Source organism: Pteropus medius, unplaced genomic scaffold, assembly GCF_902729225.1.
Source record: "Pteropus medius unplaced genomic scaffold, Ma_sr-lr_union100, whole genome shotgun sequence".
NCBI classification, from domain to species: Eukaryota; Metazoa; Chordata; class Mammalia; order Chiroptera; family Pteropodidae; genus Pteropus; species Pteropus medius.
In genome coordinates, this window is record NW_024342467.1 from 6,540,011 (window position 1) to 6,555,350 (window position 15,340).

A 15,340-nucleotide genomic window follows, 5' to 3' on the forward strand; every position below is an offset into this window, starting at 1 on the left:
ATTAAAATACGAGGGCACATGCATTTTTACAATAAAGAATAATCAATTTATCATTTCATAACATTTTTACACTAATTAAAGAAAATAGTGAATATTCTATTTTACTTATCAGTTCTTCAGAGAGCAATTAAATTGTCAACTGATGTCTTTTTAATTCATTGCAAATGACCACCGAAATTTTCTGCCTCTGCTCTATTTATGCAACATTGAAATCAACTATATTACTTTAGTATTCGTACTTTAAATGACTAAATCAGAGAATGCCAGTGCACTTTGATGACAACATTCACTTTAAAAAAATCAACTTTCAGACTTTGATCTAAAACTTAAAAAGATTAAATATAGAATGTTTAATATTCTTCTGCAAATATGACACATGGATATCTAGTACTGATATCTAGTTATTGGTCATGTAACCTACTTATATCCAAATAGATTAGTTACTAAGTCTGCTTAAAATGAACAGAATAGTAATCAAGTAAAAGCTGGAAGGAACCTTTCTTGCTCTGACTCATGGAACATTGCAATTAATCAAATATCTATATTATAGACACTGTATATCTATTTCATATTAAGGTGTACTTTTATATCTCAAAATACTTCAAATTATTTAAATACAATCAAATCTTATGTGTTAGGAAAAGTTCTGTTCATTTAAAACATTCTCTCCCAGCTGATTATGGGATTTTTTTTTTCCATTAAAAAAGTTAAATGAATGGAAGACATGGTACAGATCCTCCAGAAGCTTCCTGTGAAGAATTTAATTGGTGGTTGGATGTTTGATAATTTAAAAATGGATGTAATTCTCTCCTTCTAGTTAACTGGACATGATTTCTTAAAATTATTAAAAGTATTAAATATCCATCCAATAATTAAATTAAACATTATTTTAAAATATTTAAAAATATTTTTAGCAATTTATTATAATTCATTTTTAAATGTCTTTTAATTTAAAGTAAGAAAAGAAGTCAATGATTAACTCTGAAATATGGTGCTAAAAGTTCAAACAATAAGTGGACAGAGATGCATCCATTTGCTTTGGCAACATGCACACCATTTACGATTGGCCCCAGCAGGTTCGATACAGTGGAGGGGGCAGAGTTAAGACTAGATGACTTGGTGACATGAATGAGAGGTGAGGAAGGAGAGACAGCCTCTTATTTAAGTCCTCCTGTCTCCTCCTAAACTCTTGGCTCATGACAAGCTTTCTTCGCTATGGATGCAGGCAGAAATTAAACCGCTACATTGTCATGCTCAGGTTTTGATATTTATTGAAATATCATTTTACCTTCATAAGAATATTGCAAACACATTAAAAATCTAAATAATAATGTTACAGAATCCATATACTTGCACATTTAGTATTAGTTAACCAGAGTTCATCTTCATGACATTTGACCTCTTCAAGAAAATTCCTTATAACTCTGATTGAATGAGTTTTAGTGCTTTCTTCATGTTTTCTATCACTGAAATAAAAGTAAATATATATTATTCTATTAGTAAGTGAAAATATGAAATATTATAACCTTTTAACTCCTGAATCTGAAACTGGCCCATTTAACTTAATAGCTATGAAAACATGGGAATTTATCTACAACATTAAAGAATTTTATGCTAAAGGTGTACATATAAATTTAGGGATTAGACCATTCAGAGCTAGTTAATCGACTTTCTCTATGTTAAACAGTTTTACCAGATGGGTTTTAAGGGAGTATCTATTTTTTTAACTGATTTATTTTTTTAATTGATCACTGAATCTGACATGCATAGTTATCTTATTAAATATAGTTGACAATGATGCTATAAACATTAGATTAAAGTCCCAAGTAAGACTGTATCTCCTTGCTTATAGCATTGAAAGGAGAGAAAAAGACATCACTTCGTGGAAGTCACATGTGATCTTTATACCCACAGAATGGACTGGTTCTCTTAAGTGGTCTATATTCTTTTCAGTGGTCTCCAAATTTAGTGATCATCAGAACTATTAGATATCCCTGTTAGAAACAAGATTCCAAGGTGCCCTGAAATTTCTGATTTCGGCGGGAGCTAAGGGCTTATATTTTAAACACTTCTACTACCAGCATTCCCAGTGATTCTGATTTGGAGATAGCACTATTTGTGGGGAAGCGCTGATATAGGGCATCATCAACCCTTAGTCAAGCATCAGTTAGTACCTCTGATCAAGATAACTTGTGAATACTTACATTTTGGTAAATCCTGAGGTTCATATGTGTACAGTCTATTAGAGTATATTCCAATTAGATCAGCTCTGACCGTTAAAGAAGGATCTGCCAAGAAAAAATAAGTCACTAAGGTATTACTTAAAATGTTCTTAAAATCATTCTTGCCTTTTATTCTGAAACAAATATTGAACAAATTTATAAGCAAAATCAGTTTTCAAACATGTGAATTCATAATGAGATAACTTGAATTCTCATTTTAGTGAGTCATAACTATCTGTCAATACAGTTTGGGAAACTGTACTAAAAGTACATTGAGATATTGATTTTGTAGCATCAGTTAGTTTTAAAAATATTTAAAATTAAATATTATCGATATAGTGAGTTTCGACTGTAGAACTAACAAGTCCGTTATTGACTGGATTAGTAATGAATCCCCTTTAAAAAGAATAGCACTCGAACTAGCATCTAAAAATAAAAGCAAGATGTTACTATTTTTATAAATCTGATGTACTGAGATTACATACATACCCACGAACATGATTCTAGGCACATATTGTCCATCAGGTGATAAATTTTTGTCTGTGGTCTCATGCTAGTAGGAGAAGAAAAAAAAATGTTATTAGATTGGATTGTTTTTGACAGTTGATTTTGAAAATATTTTATGTGAATGAGGTTTTCAGAAGATTATTTATTTTGGCCTTGGATAATTTTATATAACATTCTGTATACACCAACACTTTATAACTCTTTTTGTCTTAAAAATAGGAAAAAAAAAGAGATTCAAATTTCCATTGAATTGTGATATTCAGAAAACATTGTAGAGGTCATGTACCACGAGATTCAGCATGATGAAATTATTCTGAGCCATTTCTTGTATTTCTTTATTTTGGGCAAACACTTTTTTCAGTGCTGTGGGGGAGAATATAATGAACATCAGTCAGTTTTAAGGATAAAGACACCTTCAATATAGCATAGCAAAATAAAACTATTATTTTGCATTTGTTTGCATATATAACTTGAATGTAAATTGTTCATTGGCACATTGCCACTTTGTCTCTTATTGGTAAGCAATGAGGGTCACAGTCCATGCATGAAGATATTAGGGGATAATCGCATTAATGAAGCCACCAGTTTTATAATTTCATGTAACTCATTGACTCATTGGTTTAATAACATCTTCTTTTAGCAAGTTTTTCCATCTTCTTTTTTCTTTTTTTGTGGGAGGACAAAGGAAATAAAATTCTAAAGGACATATAATATCAATATATTCAATAGGTTTTTAATAATTATTATAATTTTTAAGCATCTTAGTAAAATGGTGGTATGGTAGTTGTCTTTTTTTCCCCCCAAATGGAATTTACTGAGTGCTGCCTTTACAGTTCTTACCAGGTCACTTTTTCTAGTTTATACTGGAAACACAATAAGATCTCAGGAGCTAAAATTACCTTGGCAGTATTGACACTCCTCCAAGTGATGAATAACCATCAATGGCTTGTTACTAAACAGAGAGAGCATGGAATTAAGTCAGGTGATTAACTCTGAGCCAAAATTTACAGTGAAATTAAATTTAAAGTTTTTGTATTTTCAACAAGACTTAAAGTAAAAATTTGACTGACAAATCATAGCAATGTAGTCTGTAGTAGTGTTAGTCAAAACATGGCCCCAGAACTTGGAGCATAACCAGGTAGCTCATTAGAAATGGAAATTATCAGGCTCATCCAGGCCCACCCAATCAGGATCTCTAGGGGTGGGGTCCAGGAATCTGTAGCTTAACAAGCTTATTCTTATGTACACTGGAGTACAGTTAGGAAAATAACAATCAATCCTATCTCCAGAGATGAAAGAATATTATGAGCATGAGCTTAATTTTCAATAAATATCTGGTATAAGATTTCAGGAGAGTCAAATTTTTATTTAGGCTTTTTTTTTTTTAGTTTTCACAAAAAGCCTATTAATAGTTGACTTTCACATCCTTTTGTTCTTGTAACAAGTCACAATATACAATCTCAGAGTTTCAGAGTTCCGTCTCTATACATTTTCCAGTTTCATTTTGATTTTAACTCTTTGAAAAAAAAAGTTTTTATGGTAGCTAATTGACTTCTCTGCTCATTAGAATAAGAGAAAAATTAGAATATTAACTATATTGAAGGATAAAGGAATTATGATTTGGATATATATAGGATGTTTTTTAAAATGTTTAATTTTGAGAAGATGTTCAGTACAAAAAGAGAGAGACTCTAATGTATACATATTAAGCATAAATCTTTTAAAAAACAACAGGGTAATCATATGCAATACTTGTCATTGAATAACTCATTTTTTTACTTTAGTCTCAAAAGTGTTAAATAACACACTTTGAATTATTTTATTTAATTCTCAAACTTAAAATATAAGTAAAATTTAGGTAGGAATAAATCCTACAACTCACTTTATTAGATGTATAATATAGGTATAAAGCTAGCATTTGCCCCAACTTCAAACTTATTGGTGAAAAAGCAGACAAATCTGATAAATGAAATATTATTTACCTGCTTGTTTAGAAAATCAGCCCTATGAATATTTATTGGCATTTTTTAGAGGCAAGTATAGAACTCAGACCTCCTGAGCATCAAGTGGTAATCTTTCTACTAGATAACTCTGGTCAATCTTAGGAGGAATAGGTGTCCTGAGACAGAGAACGTATTAGCAGCATGAGTCATTCTGATCCCTGAACTGCTACCATTTCTTCCCAGCACCTGCCCAACAGCTAGAAACAAGTGTAGAAAAGACATTGATGTAACTCATGGTAAACTAATTTCAGCATCAGAAATTTGGGCAATTGGAGTCCAAGGAAAAATGTATCAAGACCACAGGAATCTCAGTCTTCACAATTCAGCCATGAATAATAGGTTGTTCAGGCATTCAAACCAAGACACTATTTCATTTCAAGAAAAGCAGAGAAGTATTTCTGGCAGACGCTCAAGGAGGGACAGTCTGAAAAAGGGCTCAAAACTGTTTCAGCAAAGACATAAATAGTAAATATTTGAGGTTTCCCAGGCTGTGTGGTCTCATTCGCAACTATTCAGCTCAGCCATTGTTGAACAAAAGCAGCCATGGACAATATGTAATGAAATGCATGTGGCTGTGTTATAGGAAAACTTAATTTATAGACACTAAAATTTGAACTTCATGTAACTTTCATGTGTCCAAAATATTGTTTTCTTTTGATTAAAAAAACTAAATTTAAAAGTCATTCTTAGCTCACAGACCAAATAAAAACAAGTAGTGTCTGGTCTAAAATCTAGTTCATTAGATTTTAGACCACAAGACGGTCAGAAACTTGAGTTGAGAGAAAGCATAAATTCGCAGCAGCTCTACTTCTGAGAGTCTCTAAAACCAGAGCCTACCAAGCCTAGTGCTTATCAGCGTCATTTGGTGAATTATCTTTTAAAATTCCACATTTTTTATTTTAAACTTAGTAACAAATTCAAATGGTTTACAATCCAAAAATTAAGAAAGTAAAAAGTTTTCTTCCCATTACTGTCTTCCAGAAGTAAATAGTGTTATCATTTCTTATGTTTCTTTCCAAAGGTTTTCAGGTCACATATCTGAATATATGTAAGTATATGTACATGCACATGTGTGTATGTATGTATGTATGTATATGTGTGTATATATGTTTACATATGACTAAACATATGATTATGTATACATATGTGCTTATGTGTATATGTATGTTTATGTAAATGCATATGATTATGTTTATGTGTATGAAGATAGAAATTATTTTATATGTCCATATGCACGTCCGTGTGTATGTATACTTATATATTCCTTTTTTTTTTCAAACTACAAATTCTAGCACACTATACACATACATTTGCGTTTTGCTTTTTAACATAAAGCCACATCTTGGATGTCATTTTGTTGTGCTTCTATATAATATTCCATTATATAGATATTCTTTAATGGAATATTATATAGATAGATATTTAAATGGTTTCCAATTTTTTGTGTTTAGAGTATTTCTAAACAGTTACAAACACTGCTTTGGTAATGTTATTTACATATGATTTTGCATATGGGTGAGTATATTTGAAAAATGAATTTCCATAAGTCAACTTTCTGGGTCAAAGAGTATGTGTATTTATAATTTTGATACATATACTTTTCATAGAAGGAATACGGTGAGGCAAGAAGAACATCTAGGGTACAAAGTCAAGTGTCAAGTGCTTTATTTTTGCGTCCTAGGATCTTCTCTTGCCTCACCCTAATGTCAGCCCTTCTTACTCTGAGAATTTAAAGAAATAAAATTTTGCAATAATATCTTTTAGTGCCTTAATGGCTTCATTTTTATAATTAAATCTTTGTAATTTATTGTGATAAAATATGAGGCAGGGATCCAAATTGATTTATATTTTCCAGATGGCTACCAATTCTAATATTTTACATATTCTATCACCCCTATCTCTGCTTTAAAAAATGTCACTTCATTGTATAAAAAATTTCTGTAGTATCATTTTATTTCTATAATCTCCATTTGGTTCATTTACCAATAACATTGTTTTATCATAGCTTTGTCAAATGTTTCATATTGATTAAGGGTGATTGTAGACATCCTTGTCTTATCCAGACTTCAATGGGATACTTCTATTTGTTTTCCCAGTAAACATGATGGCTTTTTTGCTGGGATGGAGTTTCCTTGTTAGGAAAAATGAAAATAAATAAATATTGTTAAATAATAGTTCTTAAAAAAATCAAACATGGATTTGCCTTCTATTAAATGCCTTTCAGCATTTCTGAAGATAGGAGATATTTGTGTGATTTATCTCTTTATAAATATTAAATTATTTAAATTAATAGATTTCTTAATCTTGTATCTTCCTAGCATTTCCAGACTAAATCTCATTTACTCAGGGTGTATTCTTTAAATGTTCTGCTCGCTGTTCTTTGTTAATATGTTGTTTGTTTATTACATTCCTATTTGGAAATGATAATTCCATAGACTTCTTTCTTTTGTAATATTTGTCCAGTCTTGAGACAGTATTTTACTCAATTCTCACTTGGAATCTTTCCTTCTTCTTTAAAGAGTATTGTAATTGAATGTTCTTCAGATATTTGATAAATTCCTGATGAGCTTTTTAAAAATACAAGTTTCTCAGCTCCATCCCCAAAGATTTAGTAAGTCTGTAAGAATACAAATCATGTCACTCTTGGTCACTGAGTATAGAACAGTGCTTGGCCATAGCAATAGCTACTCAGTAAGTACTTGACAGATTGATCATGAGTATGGATTTTAAAAAGGAAACTTTGAATTGTTCTGATGATCAGACAGCCTTGAGAACTACTTTTCTAAGCCAGTTCCTGTTTAAGCTTGTATAATGCCTAATAACTAATAACGTTTTTTATACAACTTATATTCAAAAGCTTGCTTCGGTAATTAAGAAATTGACGCAAAGGTATTTAGAGCTCTTGTTTATAAAGAACATTTTAATGGCAACTCGTAGTCTAAAGAGCATACAGTAATGAAGCAAAATACCTGTGGTATCCTTTCGAAAGCTAACAAACTGGTTTGGGGCTTTTCTGTGAGGAGGTACCTGTATGATCTGTCAAAATTAACTGGGCGGGGTTTTACCTTTTTCGAGTATGAAAGAGACCTTCTTCATAAGTCTGTACCCAAGTGATGTCATCTCCCCATCCTAAAACATAAGAAAGAAATCAATACATTAACACAAAGAGCTCTGAAACGGGTACGTGACAAATACCTATCTATAGATATTTATGCTATCAAGCAGTCATCTTACAAATGGTAGAGAGGCTATATAATTATAATTGGATACAAAGAGGTGACATCCTTTCAGATTATAGTGCTGAGGTTTTGTGACTGTGTTTCAAACCACAAGGCCCATGGCCTTGAACCCAGTAGTGCTGAATAAGTGCTGTTATTAGTGATGATTGAAAGAACTCTGGATCACGCAAAACCTCTGGCTTTTAGAGTGAACAGCAGAAAATAACAGTGAATGTTTGCATACTTTGTAAGTCTATCTGGAATACTTTGGACCATACTATATAGTGCCCTTGTGTCTTGAGTATCAAAAGATGCTGACCCCTTCTAAGTCAGTATACATCATGAAAAAGCAATTCTAAAGTTTGCTTTGAATTTTGTCATAGAAAAAATTCTGGTGTGGGAATTTCATGGTTGAGAAACACAACAAAAACACAGGTGTTCTGGAAGCTTCCAGAAGAATGCGGGGGAGGGAAACAGAAAGCAAAGAGTAGAAGGAGAACCTGCTAGCCTTTTAAAAAGTGTTACTGGTAGTTGAGAATGTCTTTTAGAGATTAAAGAATAAGTTCATTGAGGAGAAGAATGCACAGACTTTCCAGAAATAGTATTTTTAGGAAATGTGTCAGTCATCCTTATGGATGAGAAAAATTAAATTAATTTGAAAATAGAAATATTTGCAGGCCAGTTTGGACCCAGATTTTCTCATATGTTGTCAGACTGCAGCTTCTGGTTTTGATACCATGGCTGAAAGGTGACCAGGAATTATGAAGCAGAATTACAAAGCAAGATGAACACATTTCCGTGATTTTCGCTTGTTTGTTTTTGTTTTTGTTTTTTGCTTTTTGGTAACAGGTGTATTAAAATATAATTCACACAAATACAATTCATCCACTGAAAGATTAAGCTTTTTTTTGTATATTCACAGAGTTATGCAACCATCTTTACTAGCAATTTAAAAACATTTTCGTCACTTCAAAACAAACAAACAAACAAACAAATAAACAAAAAACAACGCTGTATTTTTTAGCTGTCACTCTCTAATCCTTCCATCCCCCCCAGCTCTAAAAACACCTAATCTACTTTCTGTCTCTATAGATTTTCTTTTCTGGATATTTCAGAAAAATGGAACCATATAATATATGGTCTTTTGTGACTAGATACTTTTACTTAATATAATATTTTCAAGGTTCATCCATGTTGTGGTATGCATTAGTACTTCATTTCTTTATATGGCCAAATATTATTCCATTGTATGTATATACCACATTTTTATTTATCCATTCATCAGTTGATGGACATTTGGGTTGCTTCTACTTTTTGGCTTTAACGAATAATGCTGCTATGAACATTATATGAAGTTTTTATGCAGACATATGTTTTAATTTCTCTTGGGTGTATATTTAGGTTTGGAATTGCTGGGTCACATGACAACTCTACATTTAATCATTTAAGGAATTGTCAGACTGTTTTCAAAGTGGTAGCACTATTTTACCCCCTTACCAGCAGTGTTGTTGGTTTTTGCCTGATTTTAGTATCTTAACATTGGAAGACATGTTATGTTTGTTTACTGCCTTGCCTATCTGTAATCATCCTGATTTTCTTTATAACTTTGCTTGAACACGTGTAGTGACTTCATACCACACTTTGCATTAAATAAGAGTTATTCTAGGAATGGCCAGTGAGACTGGACTCCTATTTAATTTTTTGATTCTTCTGCAAGTAATATTCAATGCTGGAGCTTCAGCAATGGGAAGAATTACTATTCTCTGTTCCTGTTTGACTTAGTCCCACAAACATTAAAGGAATATCTGCAGTATGCCTTACTCCACTTAGCACTGGGTGTACAAAGGTAAGACAATGACATTCCTGTTCTCAAGCCATTCATAGTCTTGTAGGGGAGCCATATTGTAGTGTAATTATTTGTTATACACTTTATCTCATAATCACAACAGGCCAAAGGTGATGCAGTTTAAACTCTCTTCAGGGTCTCTGTTCGTTACCATAATTCTTTTTCCAGCTATGCTTGCTTGTCTTCTGAGATTTTATTTATTCATCCAAAATATTTATTCAGTGCCTACTATATGCCAGTAACTGGGCTGGATGCTGGGTGCTGGGCAGTTCTTTTGATTTAAAAATAAGTTAAAATTTCTTTTTTTGTGTGTGTGGGGGGGTCACCATTTTGTTTTCTTAAAAATGTTATACCTTTTTCCCAATAGTCTTCCCTCTTTTTCCAAATACTCTCTCTACTTAACTCTTTGGTGCTTCCCCCTGCTTTAAGGGGCTCCATATTCTACTCTGCGCATGGTACCCAAATTCTTCTCTCTTATCTCTACCTTTAATCCTCATTCATTTTGAGCCTTATTCTTTCAATTACTTCCTACATGCTAATAGATGGTAAAGGCTTAACCAAATGTAAACTGATTCTTAAAATAATGGAGTTACCAGCTGTCATTTTTCCTATTCAGTTCTAAATAACCAAAATAGCAGACTCATCAAGTTGTTTAAAATTTAACATGTATATTGAGTATATTTTAAAAAATTCACCAAAAAAATTTAATAGACACTTGCAAGTGAATACACAGAATGTTGAGACCTTATGGTACAGTTGTAGCATGCTGTTTAACTCACTCCTGGAGGGTCTTTAAGGGCAAAGACTAGCTTAGTCTTTGGCACTTTCAGGCTATGGAGCTCATTGTTTTATAACTATAATGTTTGTATGTAGAAATACATCATAAATTATACTTAGGAAGATATTTCCCTCTTTTATTACTTTTGCAAAAACTTCTGGTTTATAGTTTCCATGATTCTAAACTGGAGTAGAATTAATTAACTTTGATGGACAATTGGCTGGCACTCAATACACCTGTTAAAGAATGAATGAACTTGGAAAGAATATCAATATTTTAAAATTTGAAATTGTGCTATAATTGATCTCCATTTGCTCCCATCACATTACTATTCCAAGTAGCAGTCAAGTGTTTAGTGGTTTATACTTCTAATTTTAAATTAGCTATATGGAGATGAATGATTTTGTTCTTATTTCTGTTACCTGGAGATATAGGAGCCAATTTTGAGAATTTTCTTTATAAAATATTTCTTTATAGATGAAGATATATTTGTTTCTTACGTGAAAGAAAAACACTAAATACAAAATAGAAATGTTTTCTAAACACATAGCCGGTGATAGCTCTAGATTATGATATCGAAAACCACTGCAGCTGTTTTCTGGAGTCTATATAGCAAACTCTTGGTTAACCAAAATTCTCAGAGGAAGGGATAAAGTATAATTTTCTGGGATCCTAGTATAAAATTCCAAATTATTATTTTTTTTGCCTAAATACATAGAGGACATGGAATTGAAACAGATTTTGAGGGATATTAATTTCCTGTAGGACATTGTTATGCTATCAACCAATATTATTTTCTAGGATTCTGGTTACTAAAGTTACAAGCAACCAAACCACTCTGCCACTGTTTCTATAAAAGATAACAAATTGTTATCGTTTTTCAGTTGGTTTAGTTCACTCTTTAAATTCAACTGATCCTTTCTGTTTTTTGTTCTTGTTGTTGTTGCTGTTTAGTTTGCCTATTTTAAAGTGGTAAACAACAAAATATTACAGTTAACTAAGTTTGCTTTATAAGGAGACTATGGGTAAGAGACTGGGAATTTTGAAACAATCCAAATGACTGAGTTTAGAAAATAAAATGAGATTCCAGTACCTCTTGAAAGTGTCTGAGGAAGCCTCTTTTCTTTTTTGATTGCAATGGCAAGGTTGGAAGAAACCGTGACCAGTATGAGGCAGAGGAACAAAGCTGAGTGTGACATCGTGTGTTCTTGAGAAGCCCTCAGAAGAAGCTAGATGATAGAAAATAATTTTCAGAATCTAGTAGCTTACTTCAAGCTTTCATTAAGACATTTGTTATCCAATGCCACATTTTTACAATTGTAATTAAACCTTCTTGTACACAAAAAAAATTTGCTAAGAGTCATGCCAAACTTATGCTGACAGTTTGCTCTGCTTGCATGGGTTGACATGGTACAACCTTCATTTGCATTTTATTTAAATTTAAAAAATTCAACCAACTTAGTAAGCATCCACTTGGAGAAAATCCATATTCTGGGCATCGTGGGAGCAGTTCGATGAAGTTGAAAGAGAATTGGATGGGGCCACTCAAAGCTCATCTCTGAGTGCATTTACAGCACTACAGTGAAACTCAAATAAGATAGGGTTTCTTAAAGGTCTTTCAGCTCTAAAGCACAATGCAAAGGTGAATTCTGGCATGTATAAATATCCTTTTGATTTCTTCTTGATCTGATAGATTAAAACAACATTTTAATTTCATACCAAGTTAATAATATTAGACAGGAAGAAATATTGCTTATAATAGAATTCAGAGAAAAAGTGGAATATAAAGGATTCTTATTCTTCAGTTCCTCTACAGTTACTTCTCTTTCTCATCCTTCCATCTGTTACTTAGCCTTTTGTCCTTCGGTTACAACCCAGCTCTTTTTAAAATCAGATTTATTGTCACATTGCTATAAATTAAATGGATGGGTAAAGAAGCACAGACTTGCTGCACGTATTGTTCTCCCTTGGTTAGCTAGAATTCAAATGGATTTTCAACTCAATGTACTATCCCAAGATATAATCAAAAGTCTAGAGTTAGACCTGAGCTGGTCTTAAACCATTTGATAAATATATTACATGGAGTGTTTAATACTTATGACATGTTCCTCAGTTACAACATGTATAGCATATAAAACCCATGCGAAATAGTTGACATATGTAGTTTTGAAATCACCTCAAAATATACAATGTACAGAAATCTTTCATGTTTATTCAAAATTCCTTCAAAACAATTTTCCTGTTGACTTATTTAGCAGTGAATTCCTCACCCAAATAGTGAATGACTGTTTTGTGATTCTGCTCAAACAAGAATGTTGCTATATATAATAACCGTATTAGGCATTGCGGGAAAATCGAGAGATTAGTAAGACAAACCCTCCTTAAAATAATTAACTGCCTGATAATGGTAATAGGCTCATCATGTAATATATCAATTGTAGTCATGGAGAACAACAACTTTGAGGTGGGGAAGTGTATAGATTCTAGGTTTCCCCAGACGTTTCCTCACTCCTCTCGTTCTAGTATCCTTCCCTTGCCAGTGGCTTTCCCTTTCAGCCCCCCTCGGGATTGAAAATGGTTGCCGCTGCAGGTTAGTCCCAATCATTTTCTTTCCTAATCTTCAGTGAACTCGTTTTATATGTATATTTTTTGTATCCAGTTATTAAAAAAAGAAACCCTGTTAAACAATAACCACAGTACCTGATAAGGACTTCATTTTAAGTTCTTATAACTTATTAATACCATAAAACATTTCAGAATGCCATCTTTTACCGTAAGGACTGGTCATCTTGTACGTGAAAGACTAAAACAAAGAAAGAGTAAATTTTAGTAGGGGATAGAGACAGCCGAATCTGGAACACAAAGCCCAGTGTCGGGGGCGCAGGCTCTCTCAGGTGGAAAGTTGCAGTAGAGAAATGGAAGAAACCATTTAGGGCAGGGTCTTAAACTGAAAGAAGCATCAGAAAAGGTCCTTTATGGTAAAGACAGATAAGTAGGTGGAATCTATATGAAAAGAGAGAAAGTATAACTTTATCATCTTCCTATTTTAAAACTGCCAGGTTTAGAGTTCAGTGGAAACCAAACTTAATTGTTTTTTCAAAATTCAAATTATTATGGATTATTGTTAAAGAATGTTCTAGTGTAAAAAAATCAAAATGCAATTTTCTGTTTTACATTGTTTGATAAATGGTAAAATATATATTAAATATATTCTATGACAAAGCTTACCAATTTATATATTGCTATTTTTGGATACATACTGCTTTACTTGGTGAAATGGAATGAGAATTGCTGAGGATTCTCTAACACCAGACGCATGGTTAAGCTGCTGGGGGAAACAGGAATATGGCCTGGTTATGGACCTGGGTCAGCTTACAGTGTACTCAGGAGGCACATAACCAAAAGTCTACAATTAGGTGTTATAAATATTGGCCAGTTAACATTTTCTAACCCTAGTATTTTACTTTTCAAAAGTAATTCAACATGCCATTTACTTAGATATTATATAAAAATATTCTTTATTTTAAAATAAAACAACATTTAAAAGAAAATAGGGAAAAACAATTGTTACTTGCAGCATAATTTTTGAAGGGTCCTTTTTTGGTCAATGCTATTTTATGATGATATCATTAATATAAGTAAAGAATGAAAGTATGAAGCCAGCAAAGGAAATTCAGTTCATTAGAAGAAAAATATAGAATCTCATTGAACGTTCCCTAACCTTTACTGAAGACCTCACTTTTGAATAGCAATCTTTGGGTTATTGAAATATAGCAGAGCTTGACCACTGATTAAATAATCGAGAAAGTTTACTTGCTTACCTGAACTAGCCAGTGCTCTTGCTGGAAGTATATTCTGGATGTTTCTGGTTTAAAATGGGTGTGGATTTATTGACACACACACGAACACACACACTTCTGACCTACAGCCCCACCTGCATCGAAACAAGAGCGCAGTCACCTGGCAAACTTACAAAAATAGGCTTGTCTGAAAAACCCTGTATTTCTTTCCAGTTCTCATGTTTCTCACGCTAAAAAACAACAACAACAAAATTTTCTTTTTCTCTAAATTAAGATTGAGTGTCCTCATAAAATGGAGCCAAATACAATCTTTGGGCTGTTTTCTCTTCTACCTTTTACTTCCCAAGGTAATTTAATGTTTGGCTGGAGTTCAACACCAGAAAAAAAAAAGGAGGGGAAAGAAAGAAACTGGTATGAATGTAGGAACTGTGTGTACACCTCTGTTTTTGATGAATGTTCAGTGAGCCTCGCAGATTAGATATGAAGCAAACAGAAATTCCTAGGGTTACTCTGTTTACAGGAATGCAATTAACAGCTAAAGAGATCAGTGTTATTTTTTTTTTCCAGAGAGAGAGAGAAAAAATAAATAAAATGTTGTTTTAAAATTCCACATTTTTATAATTCGATTACTCTTCACAGTGTTTTTATAAAACCCTTTACTTTACTGTGCAAAATATAGGAAAACAGGCAATTAGTTTGTTTATATTTATCTAACAGTTAGACTTAAAAATTTCATAATTAGTCCAGTATTGTGGTAAAACATTTTTCAAGTATATTTTGTGTCAAAATAAAAAGGCAAAATAATTTGTCACATAAGTCATAAATCGAATTTAGGTTTAGGATTACCTATCCATTTTGTGTATGTGTGTGTGTATTTGTGTGTCCATCTGTCTATGTTTCAGTTTGTTAATCTCTCAGAATACTAAAAAAATAAACATTGCGAAAAGGTCAACAGTGGAAAACAGA

At 32.4% G+C, this 15,340-nt stretch overlaps 1 protein-coding gene across 1 annotated transcript; it reads right to left on the minus strand.

Annotated features, from left to right (window-relative positions):
- Nucleotides 1-1,259: 1,259 nt before the first annotated feature.
- Nucleotides 1,260-14,731, minus strand: AGR3 (anterior gradient 3, protein disulphide isomerase family member). Its single transcript, XM_039862453.1, has 8 exons — nt 14,396-14,731; nt 11,668-11,803; nt 7,798-7,861; nt 3,629-3,681; nt 3,016-3,092; nt 2,712-2,775; nt 2,205-2,288; nt 1,260-1,466 (listed from the first exon to the last, which is right to left on the minus strand). The coding sequence occupies exons 2-8, from the start codon at nt 11,771-11,773 to the stop codon at nt 1,417-1,419; spliced, it is 498 nt and encodes a 165-aa protein (XP_039718387.1). The 5' UTR covers nt 11,774-11,803; nt 14,396-14,731; the 3' UTR covers nt 1,260-1,416.
- Between the last annotated feature and the right edge of the window lie 609 nt (nt 14,732-15,340).